The sequence below is a fragment of the Oxyura jamaicensis genome, chromosome 1 (assembly GCF_011077185.1).
Source record: "Oxyura jamaicensis isolate SHBP4307 breed ruddy duck chromosome 1, BPBGC_Ojam_1.0, whole genome shotgun sequence".
NCBI classification, from domain to species: domain Eukaryota; kingdom Metazoa; phylum Chordata; class Aves; order Anseriformes; family Anatidae; genus Oxyura; species Oxyura jamaicensis.
In genome coordinates, this window is record NC_048893.1 from 111,776,392 (window position 1) to 111,797,641 (window position 21,250).

Genomic DNA, 21,250 nt, shown 5'->3' on the forward strand with positions numbered 1-21,250 from the left:
CATACCTATCACTGCAAACTAACTTTATTATGAAACAACTCTCAAATCAGAATACTTCTTATAACCGGTGTGAAGAGGTGCAAGATGGGGTGATCTTCAGGGCATTATGCAAAGCTACTCCACTCTGTGGACTTACTACATCTTTAACTGGGTGTGTGCCAAATCTGTCCATAACTGTGAGACATATTCATGTAGAACTACCCTCAGCAACTTGGACCACGGGACCCACTGCTCAGTCACTTAAAAACTCCACAATTTTTAGCTGTTTTGCCTTGCAGAACTTTATGCAAACTTCTTTATTTTTGGCACCTATTCTGTTCAAGAGGTGTTTGCTACTTGCATAGCTCCTGCAATACTAGCTCAGAGCAGAAATAAGACATTGGTTCCACTTGCAGTACATATAAATGTATGCTCCTCTTCCTTCAGCACCCAGACAAATAAAATCTTTAATTTTTACATCAGTATAGGAAATAATTTCCTCTTGGAAATTGCTATAGCCTGTGATAGAAACGATACTGACTTCCCAAGTATCTACCAACCCATTTTTGAACAAAATTATTAATGATATAAGGAAAAAATATCAGCTGATACACATGTTGAGTCTCACAGAGACAGCTGTTTCTGTCATAACATGGACAAAATGGACACAATTGGAAACGTTTCCAAACCCAATATTAAAATATCCAAACCCATCTTCTAATCAAACCAAGATCTACAGCACAATGCAAAAACTTTAGGTGGGAAAAGGGGGATGCAAATTAACATACCTTTTCCAAGCGTTTTGGCCTCAATGATCTCACTGATGCGTCCTGGCCCCACTCCATTCTGTGCAGTTAGAGTAAACTTGTACCAAGTGCCACATTTCAATGTTTCCAAACGGTAGGACCTCTCACTAGGGCTAATGGGAAAACTGCCCCACTGCTCACTGTTATCTTCTGAGTACTGCAAAATATAACCTGCAGGCAAAGCACAAATGGCAATGATAAGCCTGACATGAATCACAAATTCTGCAGATAATATGACAAACAATTTTAAAGACCTCATGAAGCTAGAAAAGTCCTGTGCACAGAGAGACATGCAGCTCTCCCCTGACTAAAAGACATCAAGCAATACACACATTGTCTACCCTTACAACAGCTTAAATATCATTTTAATGATAGCTTCAAAGGGAAAAGAAAGGGATAGACATTTCTAAATACCCTTCCATCAGCAATAAAGACCAGATGATGAACCTGGACCCTCAAAAATTAATGGTTAGATATTAGATATCTAGAAAATCAGAGAGTGTAACTGTCATAACAGATGAGGATACACTGGAAGAAAGTGATTAAATCTGTGATTAAAACACCACAAGGCGAAACTGCAATTTGCTGAAAGCTGTTATCACTATGATGGTGCACATTAAAAACTGACAGCAATACAGCTTTGTTTTTTTTTTTTTTTTTTTTTTTTTTTTTTTTTTAAGCCAATCATAATTATATACTAATCCTGTCAACATATGACAATTTAGGAAGAAGTTGCAATTAACCTGAATTATATTACCTCGGATAGAACTGCCACCATTGTCTCCAGGTATCCAGGAAAGAGTGATGGAGGAAGATGTAGTTTTGGACACAGTCAGTCTTGGCTGGTCTGGTGGAACTGGATGGGAAATAGTTAAAAATAGAAAATAGATTCAAGTTATTAGATGTGATCTTAATCCCACCTAACAGTCATTTATCAAATAACTGTTTTGAGTTGCAAAAAAATGCAAATTATTTCTGTCAAAGTGTCTGTTTGGCTGACATCCTTGGTTAAGACACAAGCAGACAGGCTCTCATTTTTTATGTTTAAATTTCTACACAGTTTTGTCTTTCAGTTCTTAACCCTTGATTTTCTTTGAATTTTGAGTATATGTCCTGTCAGGCCTCTTTCTACATGCCATATGAACTACCCAAATATTTTTTTTTCCCATTATTTTTCATATCTGTTTTAGGAAGAAGCTGAATTCTAACAGGCAGGAAACAGATGTCATTTGCAAATGATGTCCCACTCATGAATGCATTTGAAAGCTATTATGGCAAAAATGAAAAAAGAAGTGCATAACAAAAGTTTCTGCAAGCATAACTGGGCTGAACAAACCCCGAAACACTTCAGTTCTGTTTCTTCCTATAAACATTATGGTTGTGTCCAAACTGCAGGACCGAAGAATATTATGGTTCTCAGAACCTGCTTTTGAAAGAGCACAGGGATAAGATCTTGTCTCCCATCCTCTACCCAGTGTTCAGTTTCCTTTGGAGGAGGATCCATCATGAAAGAGCAGGTAAGGAGGCATGTCTTATTGCAATAAGGCACCCTAACCAGGGAGAACCGTAATTCCTCCAATTGCATTATTAGTGGTTGGGTTTGCAGAGCTCAATGCTTTGGAGCAGAAAGTGGAATCATCTTTCTTTCCACCTTTATAGAGCTGTCATGAGTCTGTCTTATAAAATGTCTACTGAGCCAATATGATAACATCTAAGTTACAGCCTGGCAAGATGACTTTTTACTTCTTCCAGAATGATTTAGCTGGTCCTGTTGTACTAGTGGGGTAGCCAGAACCATGGTACAAAAACATCAAGGCCATGTAGGATAATGTTTGCTAAAAAAGAGAAGATTGACAGATGAAAATCTAAAGAGCTAGTCAAATTAGTAAAAAGATCCTAAAAGGTAAATATTTACTGACACTTTACAAAAGTGCTTTACATCTGCAGTTCTAGATTCAGAAATAGAGAGCAGGGGAAAAGGAGTTCCTGTTTCAAATTCTCTGTACTGCTCTGCTCATGCACTATACCTATCTCATCTTATGGGTTGTTTTCTTGAGTGTTCCAGATATTTCCAAGGTTCTTGGAAATGCAGACAACATTGAGTTTTGCTACCTCAAGATCAAGGAGAGGGGCATGGACTGTGCCTGTAATAGGAAGAAGATCCAAGAAGCACAGGCAGGACTGGGTGAGAGAGTTAGGGAAAAGAGACACCAGGACAGCCTCTGGTCACAGCCATTGCAAGCGTGGGAAGAGGTGTTGGTGTTCTTGCTTATTTTAGCATGAACTACCTTTCCCCTGCCATGGTTACTGCTTGACACACCTTGTCCCATGAGCAAGGCAGACAAGAGTCACAAATGCTCTGTCACATCCAGCAGTCTGCTGCCAGAGGACATTCCCTACTTTGCCTATGTTTAAGGGGTAGCTCTACCAGCAGAGTAGTAGAACTCCAAGAAACACTCCCTGATTCAGTTCAAGTGGAGGCTGTTGGTTTACCACTAAGGCCTAGTTCAAAGAGAAGTTGTGCTTACTGCCCTTACAGGCTTAACTAATGCTGAAGAAAACAAAAAAAAGATACTTTATATTCTAAATGAAAATTCCCTGCATTAGATGGATTATTCTGACTGGCTTGGCTTATTCCATGGAGAGAGACTGCACACACTATACTGTGGAAGATTTATTGTAAAACCTTTCATCATAGTTTCACCCTACCTACAAAAGATGATGGTCCCACATATTAAATGCCAGTCCTGCTCTGCCCCTCAGGGAAGTAATATTGATTTCCTTTTAGTTACTGCAGTTAAATAACAGCAAGGATATGCAATTATGAAAGTACTTAGTGAAATATAAATTTATTATTTCCATTTGACAATGTTTCTCTCCCTGCTTCCTGTTGCAGTCACGCTTTGCAAAAAAAAACATCATTAGGCTCTCTTGGATTGGAGCTAAGTTAATATACACTGTGGCATTTTTTTCAAGGCTTAGCGGACTGGTCTAAGCAGAGAGAGTTGCACTGTGGTTGAGACAATCTCTTTCAGTGCTCTATATCTGCATTAGAAACTTAGTTTACATATCCAGGGAATACAGTGTGGTAGACATTCCCATCTCAGTGGCTTGCTTCCCCCGGTGTGACAGTTTGCAGCCAATTAAAGCACACTTAACATCTGAGCATTTGTTCAATCTTTTCTTTGGTGTGAGTGAGCAAGACGATCTCCTGAGTAGAGAATTCTTGGTATGCAAATTCATATGCTCTTTTGACATTACTGTTAATGTGTACTCCTGTATTGTCATTACTTTTCACATATCAGCCATGTTAGGAAAATTTTGTTTACTTCAGGAAAAAATTCTGTACAATGATGATGGTGAAACAGTGGAACAGGTTTCCTAGAGAGGTGGTTGATGCCACATGTCTGCCAGCATTCAAGAGGCAATTGGATAATGACGCCCTCATTAATATGGTTAGCCCTGAAATGGTCAGGCAGTTGGACTAGAGGACCTTTAAAGGTCTATTCCAACTGAACTATTCTATTCTATTCCAATAAATACATTATATACATTTCAACCTGCGAATGAGAAGTAGTTGGCAATATGGACTAGTTGACCTTATCCTGACATTTCATTTTAAATGTTTCCTCATATTTTTCATCAGCAAAATTCTGCTCTTGGATAATGAAGTTTTTGTTCCCAGTGTCAGTACAGAGGTAAATTTTCTGTTGATAGCTTCTTAAAAGCTAAAGAAAAGAGTTTCCTCTCTTTCCGAATTTTGCAATATTTAAATAAATACATATACTTTTTATTGGAAGAAGGAATAAGGTCATACCTTCTTGGTAAATAACAAAAAAATGACTGAATGCAAACAGTTGTCAATCCAATGTCCAAATCTTGCATGCAGACTTAACTGCAGGTGTGTTAATTGTTCCATCAAAAGCAAAGCATCTACCGTACAAGAAAATACTGATATCTGAGTCAAAATGACATGCATCATACTTTCTTCATTAATTTGGAAGAATTATTTTTTTATTATTGTAGATTAGTACTAATATTTTACATATACCTGCAAACACACATACCTATGTATTACCATCACATAGCAGTTAATAGCTGTGATAACAATTATGAGAGATTCTTACCTTGTACCTGCAAATTCAAAATTATTTCATCTGATCCCCAGTTGTTACTGGCCACACAGCTGTAGTATCCAGAGTCTTCTGCTTTCACAGTACGGATGACAAAGCTGCCATTGCTAAAGATGCTTCTTCGCCCATCAATCATCACTAGACTGGGTGTCCCGTTACTACCTCACAGGAAACAAAATGTATACATTAAAGAAGTTACAATCAAAATTACTCAGAATTGGATTTTTTTGAACTGAGAATGGAAAGAAACAAAGAAAATTGGGGTGGAGATGGGGTGGGAGGGAAGGTCCTCCTTTATAAAGATAACAAAGGAGTACTTTCTGCTGGGAAAGACCTGCCATTCACTTAAAGAACACACATATCCTGGTCTCTGTTTGAGTGAAAATGAGAACTCACTTCTTCCTTAACTATCTGCTTTTTCATAAAGTGTAAAAATAAAAGACTGTTCCTGGCTACAAAGTACATCATTATAAAAAAAGGTTTGTGTATCAATCCAAAAGATGGTATCAGAGCACTGCAGTATCACTGCTTACCCAGTGCTTGGATGAAAATTATTGTCCATGTGTGTTTCCATGTGTGACTCTGTCAAACTGTGAAACTACAGATCAAAACAAAATAAGGGAAAACAAGAAATGTGCAAGGCACATATTTATACACTGTTTATACACTCCACAGTGTGATTGAAATGCATCAGACATTTTATTTCTCAGATTGAAACTCTACTGTGGCCCTACATTTAAAACAGAAAGGTCATCTAGATTTAACATTTTGATTTAACCTTTGCCCCTTCTTCATAACTTTTCATCCCTTTTTGATACCTTCTAATCACCACAGCCAATTACTTTTAGTTCGTGGAATTTTTGAACTCCTTCTCTGCTATGACTGTGTGCTGTCCCCACAAAGGACCTTTTTCTGATCTTCTGAGCCTTCTGACTGTGTCATGAAGGATCACCAGCATCGCCATCTTCAGGAATTTAGGCAAATGGGATTTATTTGAGTAATACATTTAGTTGCTGGTTACCTATCCTTCATCCATTTCACTGTTGGAGCTGGGTCTCCAACAGCTTTGCAAGGGAGGACAATGTCCTTCATCCAGGGAGTTGTCACCGTGCCGCTGAACGTCAAAATCCTGGCAGGAGCTGAGCAAAAGAGAGTGAGGAAGACTGAAATGAGATGCTCATTCATACAGTCCTTTGAAGGGAAACACACACACCCAGAACTAAACCTTGAAAACCAAACCAATCTCTTTCAAAGCCATGCTTTTAGGTAACTTACTCCACTTAATTCATAATAACAGCTACTTACTTAAGAACAAATGCTGTAGTTTTAGTATCTGGAGGACAGGTAACTAACAGAGAAATGAAAAGGAAGACTGGAAGAGTCCTTGTGGAACAAAAGAGTAAAACCAGTTATCATCTTTACTGATTTTTGTCTGTTTTGTAGTAAATATTAGAGATTAAATTTACGTCAAATGGGTGCTTCTCTCCAGACTTCCAGCAGGAAGTGTCTGCAATATACAGGTATCTTACAAAAGCTAAATTACTGATACATGACTTTTGTTATAATAAGTCTTGGCTTCATTTAAACTATGAGAAAAACAATGCTTATACTCCTGAGGAGAAAGTTGTTTGTACTCTCAAATTCTCTGCCAGGTTTAGGATACTTGGATTAATTCTTAATTACTAACCTATGCTTTCATTGGCTCAGGAGCTATCTTTGTTTTAACTTGTCTCTCCTGTAAAACAGGTAATTTCTGAAAAGCTCTTTCCATGTCAGTTATAATTCTGTGATCATATTTTTTCTTGTTATCCATTTTATCCTTTTTTTTTTTTTTTTTTTTTTTTTTTCCCCTGGGTGATTCTGGTTACCTACAATAAACATACTTCTCTCAACTCTTTGTAGAGATCATGGACCATATCAAGCTCTTCAGAAGTACCCTTTGCTGTCTGTTGTCCAAACTGGTCTTTATTCTTGAAAAACAGATTTTTCACCATGGATGAGATTATTTATGTGATCATGCAGTCCAGTATATTTTTATCTCTAGCAACAGGGTGGTGTTGGTCAACATCTGAGACTAAAACTACAGATAACCTCTTTTTCCAACAGTAATCACACTGCTTAATGGGATGGCATAAGTGTGATTCCAGGGAAGATATTCAAACTGTGTTGGTAGTTTTTTTCCAGGTCAGTTAAAGGCAAGACGGTTTGTAGCCACTGCTTTGGTCAGGGAGCGGAGCCAGAAAGGAGTGTTCATCACTTTTTGCAATGACAAATTGGAGCCATTCTGGCAGCTGAGAATTACCAGAAATGAACAGGACTGATTTTAGGACAGCTTATACATAGTTCCAAAATACTGGATTAAATATATAGAGTAGCTTTTAGGTGCCTTAGGAAATTATTTCGACTGTGTAGATATATCCTCAGAGTAATATAAATGATCATACTATGAGTTCACACAAACGAATAAACAAAAGTTTGGGTCTACTAAGTTTGTATTAGAACCCAAAAGACAACCCCAAATTAATATTTCTGTATATTATCTGTCAGGTATTTCTGTAGATGCTAAGCTATACAAGAACACTGACTTCAAATGTGGAGATAAGAGTGGCTTCTTTTTGGAAAATATTCTATGAAAGAACTCATGAAAAATGTAGAGACAATTACATATTTTTAGCTTATGACCTCAAGACTGAAGGAGTTCAAGACATGTCAACAGAAGTTTATTTTCCCTGTTTATCTTCCCTTTTTCTGAGAAAGCACAGATTCTAACACAGTGCCTGAAATATTATTTTCTTTTTTATTCCTTGAGAAAGCTCAATTTATTTTAATGCTAAGTTCTAGTGATAATTTATATTTTAAATATATTGCTCAATTTCCCTGTTGGCTCCTGAATTCACCCCCCCCCCCCCTTTTTTTTTCTTTAAACATAACATTTTCCCATGAACTTTAAGAGGGATAGGCTTGTTACAACCGTTAAAGAATTAAGCAAAATAAACCTTCATATATTAACATGTTAGTACACCTCAAAGAGTCTATGTGAAGTCCACAAACATGAACAGACACTTAAATCAGTTCTATTCATGTCACCTTTCAGGTCAGCTAAATATATAAACAAAGTATCATTCCTGTAGTTTCAGTGTATAATATACATAAACGCTGAAGATGTGTTAAGTTTCATTGTGATTTATTACTCAGAAATGACCCTTGATAGAAACTGAATTATTTTCAGACTTCAAACATGTATTTCAAAGACACATACTGAATACAGATACTTGAAATACTGTATTTTTAATCCTGATCTTCTTCAATCATGCACATTGATAAGACCTTGCATTTAATAATAATTTTTGCGCCAATTGGAAAAATTGCTTGCTAGCATCAAATATAACTGTGGTGTTTCATCTCAATGGGTTATTATCCTCTACTAACAAAATTAAAAAAAAAACATCTTGTATAATGGAACAAATCTTTTAGAGTGAAAGGAAATTACTTAAGTGGGCTGCAGTGGGATTTGAAATATTCATAAAAATAAACAATTTCACAGATTATATGACCAGTTTGGACACCGTAACCTATGTTCTCTTCATGCCTTGTGGAAGATTAGGCTTCCCAAGAGATTTTTCTTTGGTCACAATTTTAACTGAAAACATAAAAAACAGCTTTTAAAAAGATTTAGTATAACAGAAAAAGTCCAGGTTAGGTTTTGGCACAATGCTACTTTTCCAGCTGACATGTCCACTCCTGGCATTACAGGAGCTGAACAGGCCTGGCTCCCTCCTGGCTGCTCTGACGGTTAGCCTCCGAGGAGAGCATTGCTGCTTGTGCTGCCTCAAGGAGGTGATACACCCGAATAATGCTAAGACAGTGGTTGGTCATTAAGTCTAATGAAACAGACTTGTTTTCCACTGTGTCTCTCCTAAGGACATATCTTCTAGAAAAGATTTACAAAGGCCTATACTGCCACAAGCCATGGGCTAATCAACTACTGAAACTAAAAAATGTTAATTCTACCCAGAGACTGTATACGTGATATGAAATGTTGATGCCACTAAAATTAGTGTTACAAGGCCCATTTGTATTCAATGATGGCAGGTTTTTGTTGCAGATGTCTAATGGCACTCATGCAATCTTTAAAAAGCAGCAGTAGGTGCTGTCAGTTATGACTGTCTACAAAACACATCTGTAAGCATCTGGACTGCTCCTAGTAGCTCTAGGGCATTCTGAACAATGGTGGTCAGAAACTAGAATTTCTGTTCCATGCAGGCATTCCCTCTGCACCATGAAGTCTGAAATCTCATTTAAAATGAGATATTAATCCTTTTCTCCCTATCTTCTCCACCTCTCCAGTGTTTCTCAAAATATTCAGCTATTTCTAACTGCTGCCACTTACTTTAGAACAAAGCATGTATAATGCAGGAATCCTGCTGAAGCCTTCAGCATGACTTGGCATCATTATTACCAAACTTTTTTTTTTTTTTTTTTTTTTTTTTTTCTGATATTCATTTATTTTTAGTAGTTATTTCAACAGTGAATACTTCACTAAGTCATAGGTTTGGTGCTATATCTCCAGAGCACGTTTCTGTTGTAGTTCTGATTTTCAGTATCCTGTGTGTTTCCTTGTATTGTGATGTGCAGAAGTAATACAAACTTCACAGCAGCGTAGGACAGTGGTAGGACTGCAGATCATAATTTAGAAGTGCACATTACAAAAGCATAGAGGACTATTTTTGTGAAAATACCCACAGCTTCTTATGCATTATCTATTTCTTTCATGCACTGAGTGCTTTTAACGAGGTGGTAAAACAACATGAAAATTCTTAACTTCAATTTTCTTTATAGCTTAACTTCTAATAATGTTCTGAGTCTTCTAACAGGTGCACAAACAAAAGAAAACTAGTAACAAAATAAATGCCTAGTGAAGTTCGTCTGACAGTAATAGGTTTAGAATGTTAAGATGTATTCACGAGGTTGAAATACCTTGAGTCTCATAGACCTCTCCCTTTTGATCCAAAAGAACATTTTGTAGCACATAAGCAATTCAGCTGTATGTCTTGCCTAGTTGCTATCAAAGCTATCCAAATACCTACCAACTACCACCAGCCTAATCTTGGATGGCATGGCATTGGATTAGGACCATGTCTGTTCATATTTACTGCAAATTATCCAGTCATTAATTGAAGATAAAGAGGCACCTTCACTGAAGAGTACACTTTCTCATGCTAATGAGGTTTTCTGTGTATTTAGTTGTTTAAATTATGAATCCTATTACCTACACTTACTGTCATGGAAGAAATGACCATAAGTTCTTTGCAAGATGCCATAACATTTTTGTTTGTTTGCTTGTTTTGTTTTTGTTTTGTTTTCTGTTTTATTTTTTTCTTTTTTTTCCCTCTAGAGAACACTACCAGATTTTAAAGACATGGGGGAACAGGAGCTATGGCAGTTCACTGCAGCTTAATCCAAACAAAAGAGCAATCAGTTAATACCATGGGTTAGAAGTCTCTTCCCTTACATTCTCAAATAATATAGTGTGTACTCCTGTATGCTGAACTGTTAAAGAAACAGACTGATAGGGTGCATATAGAATCATGTCAGCCCTGTATGCATTTTAAAAATATTAAATACACAAAGCAACATAGATAGACTAGGAGACAAATCTGTTAAACATTAATGCTCTACACGAACAGGGGAAATTTAACGTTAAAGTCAGAGATTTCTTCCCAAAGGATCAGATTGCTATCCATCTAGTTCTGTCATCACCATGTTGCTGGCAAATGCCGTTTTTGATCAACAATGATCAGAAAACAAAAAGAACAAGGTGCATGCAAGGTTTTCTGTTTTTAAAATATATTTGATAGGCTAAAAACACAACTTTCAAGTCAACAATGAAGCATAATTTGAGGGGACATGATCTGCTTACATGGAGACTGAACTTTGAACTCTGTGGTTACTTTTCATTTGTTGGGGTTGTATTTGCTTATTTTTGACAGTTAATTACAGAGAATAACAATCTGTTCTGAGACATTAAAGGAAGAAATGTTAACTTGAATTAAGCTTTCATTTAAATTGGACTAGCCATTTCACATCAACCCCCTATCTAGACATTCTCGTTGTTCTCAGAGGGGTTCTTAAGGAGGTTATAATTAAGTTGGCATAATTCAATTCCAAGTTAAGTCTCATTAGCTGTCATGATTGGTACCATTACTTGGACAGTTACTGTGAAATAAGTGGAAAAAGAAGGAAGCAAACAACTTCAGAATAACGGTCAGTCAAATGTTCATGCACTGGAGAGTTACCCCTCCCCATACTGCATCCCTTTGCACTCCTTTTGGCAAAATTAGTTTATAATTGCTTCTAAAATTGTGATGTGTTACTTGTTTCAGATGTGCTGTGGGGAGAAAGATCTTCAAGGCTATTAACTCTGCCCATCCTTCTTTATGTGTGTGTCCGCTGTCCTCATCACTGATCACCACTTCTCCCAACTCTCTAAAAGGCCCAGTGATGCATTCATATAGGTAATCTTGTACATGATATAATAATTTCCAACCTGGTTATATCCAAAGTTCTTAAAACCACAACATATCAGTATTCCTAGTGCCCATCACAACTTCCACAGATTACAGAATTACAGAAACACAGAATCATCTAGGTTGGAAGAGACCTCCAAGATCACTAAGTCCAACCTCTGACCTAACACTAAGAAGTCCTCCATTAAACCATATCACTAAGACTATCTAAATGTCTTTTAAAGACCTCCAGGGATGGTGACTCAACCACTTCCCTGGACTGCCTATTCCAGTGACTAACAACCCTTTCGGTAAAGAAGTTCTTCCTAATATCCAACCTAAACCTCCCCTGGCACAACTTTAGCCCATTCACCCTCGTCCTATCACCAGGCACGTGGGAGAGTAGACCAATCCCCACCTTGCTACAGCCTCCTTTAAGGTAGCTATAGAGAGCGATAAGGTCTCCCCTGAGCCTTGTCTTTTCCAGGCTGAACAACCCTAGCTCCCTCAGCCACTCCTTGTAAGACTTGTTCTTCAGACCCCTCACCAGCTTCGTAGCCCTTCTCTGGACATAGTCAAGAATCTCAATGGCCTTCTTGTAGCGAGGGGCCCAAAACTGAACTCAGTACTTGAGGTGCAGCCTCACCAGAGCTGAGTACAGGGGGACAATCACTTCCCTAGCCCTGCTGGCCACACTGTTTCTTATACAAGCCAGGATGCTGTTGGCCTTCTTGGCCACCTGAGCACACTGCTGGCTCATATTCAGCTGACTGTCAACCAATACTCCCAGGTCCTTCTCTGCCAGGCAGCTTTCCACCACTCATCTCCCAGCCCATAGCGTTGTTTCAGGTTGTTTGTACCCCATGTGCAGGACCCGGCACTTGGCCTTGTTGAACTTTATACAGATTATTCATCCATTTTTATTTATTTTTATTTTTATTTTTTTCAGTCCAAAGTGCATATTTGTAAAAGAGGTTTTTCCTTGAGAATCATCTAATTCGAATTTTATATTGGTGTATCACTACTAGTTCTAACCTTGACTGGATGCATTCAAAATAAAGTCCTGTCTGCACTGACTTGTCTCTATTGAAGTAAATACTTGCTTTTCCTTAAAGTACCCTTGTCTTTTCATACAACCACACATTGAAACCTTTGCCCTGCTTCCCTAAGGTGTTTTTCCAATGTTCCTCATCCATCTTTTAAGTTTTCAGCTTTGGTGTCACCAATGTTGAAAACGCTGTATGCAATTGTCCTACAAGGAATTCAACAATGGAAAAGCTTCAGACTTTTTAGATCCTTTAGACTTTTCATAGCCTTTCGGGTCACTCCATTAAGACTGTATAGCTACTAAGAGAAAAGATTTTCTGAAAGAATGTGCAGAAACTGCCTGATATCAAAATAAGCTGAAAGTAAAAGTGACTTGTCAGTTGGCAAAACCAACCTGGCAGCAATAGGGAGCAAGCATTTGCCTGTTTCTTCCAAATTATGCCATTTTACCTTGATAGACCCTCTCAATATTACCACCAATAAATCTTCCATGGTATTCTACAGTAGAAACATGGCAGTTCATACAACCTTCTTACAGTCATGTTGAAAAATATCCATCTCACATGGTAAAAAAATTGGCCTAGAAAAGTGGCAAAGAGGATGTGTGACTTCCCATCACAAGCCTGAGGAACTCTGTTTTCAACTTCTATGTATTTAAAACTATTTTTTTATGTGTTAAAATAGTACCCTCCAAACACCATCACTGGCATCCATGACAATAACTCTGATAGTTAATTTACCGTCATCAAATTGGTTAGCTACCAACTGAGTAGGTAGGAACAGCAAGCCTCCCTATGGTGACAGCATATGCTCTTCCATGCAGAAAATGTTTTCATGTTGGTGGCATTTTGCTGAAGTTCTGTAATGGTTTTTAAAGAAATATCTGTCTTTGTAAAGCACTAGACACTTTACATTATTACATCATTAGCAATATGACTGAAGCATAGCAGGCTTTTAAAACTCTGAAGACAATCAAATACATCTACCTTTGTAACTCTAGGGACCTGTGCACTACATGGTTCATACTGTCAAATGCTCTCGTATTACCAATTTGAATGGAAAAAATAGAAAATCAGGCTGAATACTCCATGTAAAGACTGACTCTGATGGAACTCTTCTCACCTTCTTATATAAAACGTTAGGTTTCTATTTCCAGACTAAGGACCAATAGTGTTATGAGCATCATGTCTCACAGAACTGGTAATGAAGAACACATGGGCCCAAGTAATATATTTTTTTAGAACAACTAATACAGCTGGAAAAAAATATGCAAGATCTGAGGCACATCACATTCAGATTTGAAATAGAAGCAGGAAACTTAATATACAGCAAAAAAATATTACAAAATAAATGCAAGATGAGAACTATTGTTCAGAGTTTAGATATACTAATCAAACCACTTAGCACAGAAGGTAGCGGAGTACCTGTGAAGTACACAAGAAATATAAGTAAAGAGAGGAATTATAAAGAAGTTATCTTATGTAACAGAAAAAAAAAAAAAAAAGGTAGGTGGGATGAATTACCCCCTAGAGGAGCACATCATTCTTTCTCTCTCTGCTGACTACTGCAAAAGCTTGGGTAATTAGCTGAGAGTTGTCACCTAACTTTTGGAGTGGTCTGAAGTTGCTACTGACAAATCCCACACTTAGTAAGCAATGAGATCTTAATAAACCACAGTAATTAGCATTGTAAAATTCTGAATTGCTTAAAAAGTGATGCCATCATACCTTTTGCTAGTGGTTCTACAGTGATAATCTCACTGCTGTTGCCTCTTCCTGCAGCAGTCACTGCTACCACCCAGACGCTGTATTGGCGATTCCGACTCAGGTTGGGGATTCTGTAGGAAAATGAGTCGGGAGAGGCTTCAAACTCGCTGATTACCTGTGACAGGAGAGACAAATATTTCCAAACTAAAATAAATGGTATTTGGAAAAGTCTGCTAAGCTGAGTGCTACAAAGCCTGTTACTTCAGGGTAATTGGAATGACTATCAATTGCTCCAAACAGATGGTGGATGGCAATAAAGAGAGCAGATGCAGTAACTCATTGCAATCAATTTATATTCAGTGAATTTGGGCCTATATTTTGTTTACAAATTATTTTTATTTAGATTAGGATTTTTATGTGTCTGTTTATTTTTACAGGGTTGGATAAGCAATTTAAGTGAAAGTATTTGACAAATTCGTACCGTGAATAGTTCTGACAAACCAGTTTTGTTTAGTCTAAAAAACAGAGGATTCAGTACTGTTTCTGCTATGAAATCTGGAGTTTACTACTCCATAAGTCACCTAAAACCTTTGTGCTGGTGTACCTTATCCCTAGGTTTGGTGGTTTATTCCCTTAATAATGGAGTGAATCAAAAAATAAGACTGTTCTGTAATAGAATATTCAAACTTCCCATCAGTCTAGTTTTGTTTTATCACAAAATTACTTTCATTCAAAGATTCCCAGCTGAAGGTCATCTCCACTACTTAGCTGCATTAGCAGTGAAGAAGCGCAGGCAGTGGAGGAAATGTCAGTTGAGTCTGGAGAATATAGATTTATAGTTTTGTGCACTGTAACATATAGTCCACAAGAAAATCTACTCCTTGGTGGAGGAGAAGGGAAGAAACCTCATCATGCCTGAGCAGTGTTACAGTATTCAGTGCAGCCATTTTAATTTCCAACACGAGCTTTGTGATTCTTGTATGTAAAAACAGATAGATCACCAACCACCAAAAGGAATAATAAAGGCTTACTTTCCAATGCCACAGTAAGCATGGTAATAGCTAACTAAAATCAGGCTAAAAATAATTAGAATGTTAATGACATAGAAAAGAAGCTTTCACTGTGAATCTGCATTAAAAATAATGTGTCAATGTAATATAAACTTGATTCAGACTGACAGAAGGTGTGCAAGGGAACTCTTTGATATACAAATATCTGCTGCTGGTAAAGGCCAATTTCAGCTGATTAGCATTTCAAAAAGTAGTTTGAGCTGAAAGCATTGGAATATATAGTTGACTCTTCAAAGTGAATTCCAAATAAATGTTTTTTTTTTTTTTTTTTTTTTTTTGAGGTGTCTTTAAATAACTCGTCATTGTGAACTGGCAGCCAATTTCAACTACTTAATGTGCCACTGCGTTTCTCTGTTCTTGATCTGGCATCTCGTATGGCTAGGGGAAGGTGGGATTCATCTCATCTCTTTCTGAAATCTACAGTGAAGACATGTAGGTAGATCTATGCCACTCTAAACCTTGACTCCTGTTCGAGATACTGCAAAGAAGCATGCATGTCTAAGGCAAGGTTCTTCTGGCCTATTTGGGACACATACACTGCAGTGGGATGAATCATGCCCTAGACACACCTATTTTCCCCATCAGCTCTAGAAATGTTGCTCAACATTCAGCTCTAGAGTAAACTCATAGCTAGCTCAGGGATAGTTGTCCTGAAGACTCTTAATTTGAGTAAGATGGAAAACACTCCATCAAGTTAATGTACTTATTAACTAAAGTACTTACCTCCCTGGCTTTTATACAAGTGTGTGCTTCTATTTGCTTCTTTGAGACCACAGCCTGTTTCCTCTATAAACATTTATGGGGAGACTGGTTTGCTTGAGCTCACAGTTATCTACACTCAGCACAAGCACAATAGGAATCTCACTATACTTTCTAGACAATCTTATTGCTCCTGTCAAAATGCCAAATTAGTTTGTCCCATTTAGCAAGCATTTGCCTGGGTTTCCACTTCAGATATGAAGAGGTCAGTGCAGGCAGACACTTCTATTATTATGTGAAATATTACAGCAGGTTTTGAGAGCCATCTGTCTTGACATTTACATGAGAATACTGGACAAATGCCTGTGGCTTGATAGGCTGGATCTTTGTGAGGTCATACATAAAAATTAATCTATTGATCATGGCACAGGAAGTTGAATTTTAATATTCATGAGGCAGCATTTCCAAGGGTTAATTTGAAAGTCAAACAGGCTAGGTTTTCTCTGGTACTTAGGTTCCACTCATTAATGCAGCCATCTAGCACAAGCTAAAAAAAACTTCTAAAACACCTGATAAGATGGAAAGTGAATATGGTATTTAGGAACAGCAAACCATTACAGACCTCTGTATTGCTAAAATTTCATTCCAGCAAGCATCATTCCAGTTAAAGTTACACTGTTTTTTTCCTAGACTCCTATGACTTTTGAAAGGGACATATGGCTGCCTTTGGAAGCTAGTCCTAGTTCTGCAGATCTCCTGCTTGAAATGCCTTACTGTTCAGCTCCCCTCTACCATGGCAGAAGCTAGGACAGTCAGACAGAAAAGAACCTTGTATAAAATTGCTAAACACAGCTTGGGCAGTGGAGATTTTATGTCTGGGACAAAGAGGGAATCTAAGTAGAAAAGGAAAACCTCAGCCTTGGAGCTACAGCACTGTCACTAAGCTCTCCTCCTCTCAGAACTGAAGTAAAAGAGAACACTCAAAAAACAACCAACTGTCCAAAATTCTCCTGTTTGCCATGTGGTTAGCTGTGAGAGAATGCAAAACAGTCTCAAAGCAGAGAAGCTCTCTCTCCCTGGCACTCCAAAGGCAGAAGAATCACAGAATTAGTTTATCTATTGTCTTTTAAAATGCCTTGTCTTTTAATTTCTTTCTTTCTCCCACAGAGAATTGGCATCATTCATACATTTTCAACTGTAGCCATTTCAAATATAAATTCAATTATTTATTAAATTAATTTAATAATTGATTCTGGAAAATATATCTTCACTAAATTTGTGATTCTTGTTTTCTTAAAACAAACTTCTATAGCAAAAGATTTTGGTTTCTAACTGGTTAACATACACCTTCTGTTTCCTCAGCTAACATTCTCTGTTAAACACCTGGGGATGCTCCAGTGACAAAGAATCAATTTTACTTGCAACTTTTACTTGTCATTTCAATTAGACTAACATGTTAGAGACTTTCATTACACAAGAAGAAAAAAAGGGAGCTTTGTCAGCAAAGAGAAGATTAAACAATTGAAATAAGAAAAGGAATTAAAGGAATGTCACCTTGTCACATACTGGTCTTTGCATGTGCCAGTATGAAACATTTACTCTTATGTTATCCCAATTGCAGTAACATGCTTGCTCAAGGGATTTTATTTTTTTTACAACTATTTTTATTTTTAAAATTTAGTTTATAGATGGTGGGCTAATTTTTCTCCCTTCTTCATCTCACTGTCTAAGAAGCACAGACAGGGCCAAAACTCTAAAATACCAGCTGTGCATAATAAAATTAAATCAAAGTCCTTTATGAGAGTGCAGTTAATCTACTTTTCAAACAAGGCAACAGCAAGAGATCCTGAGGAACAACCACTGCAGGTAGTATTGTTTTCTTCTGATGCAACTTCAGCTGTACTGGTATGCGTTGCTTTGTATGCTTTGAAATAGTATGCCATCTCCTGGCAAATAAATAGGTGATGTGCATAAACTCGGAACCCTTAGACTGTTTTTTGCTTGTTTGCTTGGTCATTGTATTTTTTAACTCGGACTGGAAAAAAAATCAAAAGGGTGAATTCAAAAATTATGTTTTTAACAGTACTCAAGCAAACATGGAATTTCCCAAGCAGGGAAATAAGGTTACAGGTATCATTTATTCTGTACTGGAATACAGGAGTAAAAGCCCATCTGTACCTTGCCTACAACAGCATAGACAAAATTTCTGATGTAAGGTAGGCACACTGAAGATTTATATGTTCTTGTTCTCTGCAAGTTGTGAGGAAACACGGAGGTGAACTGAGAAAGCCATATGGAGACTTTTACAATAAGAGTGAAAAGCAGGAAAGGCAGATTTGCAGTGTGTTCTGTGAAGTAAGAGAGCATATGAGTTATTTACCTTTATGCTGGCTTCCTGATAGTGAAAATTAAAAATATATATTTGTACTACTTAGAGTAGCATGTGTAATTTCACTACAAATTTGAGTATAGAATATGACTATATAATCATGGCTGGAAGGACCTTAAGAGTTCACCCAAGTCTATCCTCTTACTCTAAGCCAGGTTCAACTATAGCTGCACAATTTCAGAAAAATATTTGTCCAACATGATTTTGAAGACTTACAATAAGTGGAGATTCTGCAACTCCCTAAGCTGCATGAGCTGTTCCATTGCTTAACTAATCTTATTATTAGAAAGCTTTCATAACGTCTACCTTGAGTTTCCTGCTGTAGTTTAAGCCCATATCTTATTTTTCCAGTTTACTAGGAACAGAGAGAATAGATTCTGACCTTCATATTTCCACTAGTCTTTAATCTGCATGAAGATTTGTCATTCCTTTCCTCATCAGTACCCTTATCTTTGTAGGACTTAGTAACTCCAGTGCTTTCAACTTTTCCAAGAAATCACATCTTTGCTAATAATATATGCTGTTATCATTTGTACCATCTACCATTGCTCCACAGGCTTCTCAAATACAGTTTCTAATCTCTATTTGACAATCCCTGATCATGGCATTTAGCGTTTCACAACAGTATTATAAGGGTAGGTGAAGTTCATTTTGTGATATAAAATAACCTCAAAATCCTCCTGTGAAGAATCTAGCCACTTGTTCTCTGCCTACTATAATTGGTTCTTCATAGTTCCCATTTCCATGCACTTTTACTTCCACTAAATTTTATCTGCTTTTCTTCCCAGACCAATTTCCCCATTTATCAAGATCATTCTGAATTCTAGTTTTGTCTCCAGTGTACTTGCAATCCCCTCGCCAATCTTGTATCTCCTGCAAATATAATAGGCACACTATTTTGTTATCTGGGTCACTACCAAAACAAGTGAACAAAAGTTGACTCAAGAAAGATAAATATGCTGCTCTTTCCTGTGCACAATAAGGAACCCCTGGTTTCATTACCTCCTACAGTGATCAGTTTTATACCTATCCCGAACTGTCTCTGAAACTGTGTTTGCATGCTTATCGTTTCAATAAACATGCTTCTGATGGGCTTCATTGCTAAATGGGGGAGAACCAGGGAGTATGTTGAGGACCTCAAACCCAAAGGTCCACACTGCTTTTGAATTTGAAATCTGGCTCATTTCTGGACTACGTTAAACAGCTCTCTACAAAACAAATCTTCTTTAAAGGGGCTAGTACTAAGCCGTGTGGACAGTTGTCAGTCAATGTCACTTATTCCTGGGGCCAGGAGCTGCTCCACGGCCCTTATTTATTCAACAGTATAGATGTGGCCTACAATGAGCATGGAAAACCATCTGTAATAAAAGTAAGCTTTTAGTTCTATAAGGTTGAAAAACACAGAGACCTACATTTTTATTTTTATTTATTTATTATTTTTTTTTTTTTTTGCAGAACACCATCAGAGAATTGTCTACCCTGCTCTACCTTACAATAAGTAATTTTTACACAAAAGTGAATTGGGTCAACATGAAATCAGTACTTTACTGTGTTTTACAAAGATTGAGTTACTATGTCTCTGAGACAGACCCGTGAGTGTGCTCTTACAATGAATTCCTTAAAGAAGTGAAACTCTGCCTACAGACTTTTTCCTGGAGTTATGGACAACTATTTTTCTTCACATCTGCTGGCTTTTGCCTTGCTTCCTTTCACAGACAGGCATGCTGTTAGAGCTGCCAACAACAGCCAATCCACATTTTCAGTGAAAATGGACATCACTTTGGTTATATAATGTTTTCTGATCAGGTCTTGATATCTTGGCTCATGTTTTGCAATATGACGGTGTTTCTCACTCAGTGCTATTGAAGCTAACTGTTGTAAGCTGTGCACAAAACACAATGAATCTTCTGTGTCATTTTTTTTTTTTTTTCTCCCTTTTCTTCAATTCTGAACTGAATTTCTGGAAAGTGCAAGACAGAGATTTTGGAAACAGCTGAGGTGGCTCCTTGCCTTCCCACCTGCAGGAAAGCCTTGTGAATCCATTTCCAGAAAGTTGGCCCAGGAGACAGGCCACTGCCTAGACCTCCAGGTAGTTCATTTAGCCAAGAACTCTGCTTCTTGGGAGCCACAGAGGTATACCATCTGTTCGTCCTTTTGCAGAACCCACAGAGGCCAGAGTTCCCATCCATGTCCCCAGGCTCATGATCAGGGAAGCAGTATGTAATGTCAGAGGCAGGTAACCACAGGAAGGTCCAGAGACCTCCTGCTGGGCTGACAGTAGCTCTGCTGCCTTCTCTGGTGGCCCCATGAAGTCACCAGGTTTGTTCAGAGCATTTCAGTCAAATCAGAGATTGTGTGACCCCCGCTGTTCCCGAGTCCTCTGCTGCCTGCACAATACGGAATGGGACAAATCCATACCTGCTGAAATAAGCTGCAACTGATGCCAAGTACTTATTGTTAGACTATATATGTGTATGTGAGACTAGGTAGTGAGACAAAACCAGGGTTTTATGAAAAAATCAATATCAAATTTGTTTTAGTAGGGCTTTGCAAGGAGACCTTTTAAAAACTGCATCAAACAGCACAGCAGCAGAATTAATTTATACTCTGTCACATCTCTCTTGAGATCTGCTCCATGACAAAAATAAGATAGGCAAAAAATTTAAAGGCAATACAATTTAAAAAATGAATGTGCTATATTTGGGAGCTGGTAACAAAGCTGTGACATAACTATGAAAAAGCTGTAAACACTACATGTGGTATATTAAAAAGGACATATTCTAGATACCATTCTCAATATGTTTTTTTTTTTTTTTTTTGTTGTTGTTGTTAAAATAACCTCCAAATTATAGACTAGTTCTATACTATATAAAGAACAAGAATTAATAAACATAAATATCTTCATGCTGTGAAAA

General features: G+C 37.5%; 1 protein-coding gene across 5 annotated transcripts in view; it reads right to left on the minus strand.

Moving 5' to 3' along the window:
• DSCAM (DS cell adhesion molecule) overlaps positions 1-21,250 on the minus strand; it is a 478,055-nt gene that overhangs the window by 49,319 nt on the left and 407,486 nt on the right. For all 5 annotated transcript variants that reach the window (XM_035315830.1, XM_035315828.1, XM_035315829.1 and 2 more), the window contains exons 21-25: positions 14,199-14,352; positions 5,940-6,057; positions 4,913-5,076; positions 1,543-1,641; positions 768-956 (exon numbers count right to left, since the gene is read on the minus strand). In XM_035315830.1, coding sequence (XP_035171721.1) covers positions 768-956; positions 1,543-1,641; positions 4,913-5,076; positions 5,940-6,057; positions 14,199-14,352 — 724 coding nt within the window. The remainder of the gene's footprint in view (positions 1-767; positions 957-1,542; positions 1,642-4,912; positions 5,077-5,939; positions 6,058-14,198; positions 14,353-21,250) is intronic.